The sequence below is a fragment of the Geospiza fortis genome, unplaced genomic scaffold, assembly GCF_000277835.1.
Source record: "Geospiza fortis unplaced genomic scaffold, GeoFor_1.0 scaffold424, whole genome shotgun sequence".
Classification (NCBI taxonomy): Eukaryota; Metazoa; Chordata; class Aves; order Passeriformes; family Thraupidae; genus Geospiza; species Geospiza fortis.
The window spans coordinates 1,352,414-1,353,365 of record NW_005054354.1 but is presented as its reverse complement, the minus strand read 5'-3'; the positions used below and the strand labels follow the sequence as shown (position 1 = coordinate 1,353,365).

Below are 952 nucleotides of genomic sequence, written 5' to 3'. Positions count from 1 at the left end.
ACATGCCAACATACAAGAAGTACAAATTATAATATTGTGATATTATGACATATACTTTTCCCCAAAAATGCATTGCATCTGGAAGGCCCTTCCATGCACACTGGCAGCAAAGCTTGGCTGGGTCCTCATGGAGCTGGGCACCTCTCCCTGCTGACAGGATCCACCAGACTCTGTATCCCGGTGAAAAATTCCCAAAAAGACTATTTAAAGGTGGTATTAGCAAAAGACGATGCTCTACTTCAAGCACAAACACGAGAACAAGCTCCAAACTCTGGTCCTACATGGTAAGAAACCTGTCCCCCTCTGAATAACTGCTGGCAATTTCCCCTTGTTTTTGGAACAGAATCCCAGAATTGTTAGGGCTGGAAGGAGATCATTCAATGCCCCCGCTAAGACAGGGGTAGCTAGAGCAGGTTACACAGGAACACGCCCAGGTGTCAGTGTCTCCAGGGAGCAGCCAGTCGTCCCTGGGCAGCTCGTTCCAGCGCTCTCGCCGCGCTCTGAGGCGGCAGCGCCGGCTCTCGTGCAGCGGGCAGGGACGGGGCAGGCAGGCTGGCTGGGAGCCCCAGCAGAGACAGCAAGGGCATCAGCGCCGGAGGGCTTCTCGGAGCTGTGCAGCCCCAGAGCCCTTCCTGTTCAACACCCAGAAAAGAGGGAGAGCAGGGGAGGTGGGACAGTCAATCGACACTAAGGATCTGAAATGGTCCCCGCAAGTGAGCTTGGACGAAGAGAGCCGGGAGACCCCAGCAGTGAAAACCCGCAACCTCCGTGCTCAGCAGCACAGCCAGTGTCACCCAGTGCTTCAGAAAATGACAAACGCGGACGCGGAACGCTGTCTCCGTTCAAACGATCCACCTCTTAAGCAAACTGCGATCCTTACGCGCCCGGCACCCGGACAGCGCTCCCCAGGCAGTGCGGAAACCGCGCGGGGGGCAGCCCCGGCCGGCGGCCC

General features: G+C 56.6%; 1 protein-coding gene across 1 annotated transcript in view; it reads left to right on the top strand.

The window, feature by feature from the left end:
* Positions 1-229: 229 nt before the first annotated feature.
* SLC2A13 (solute carrier family 2 member 13) overlaps positions 230-952 on the top strand; it is a 141,150-nt gene continuing 140,427 nt past the window's right edge. Inside the window, exons 1-2 of the mRNA XM_031059015.1 lie at positions 230-284; positions 451-912. Of these exons, the coding sequence (XP_030914875.1) occupies positions 230-284; positions 451-912 (517 nt within the window). The remainder of the gene's footprint in view (positions 285-450; positions 913-952) is intronic.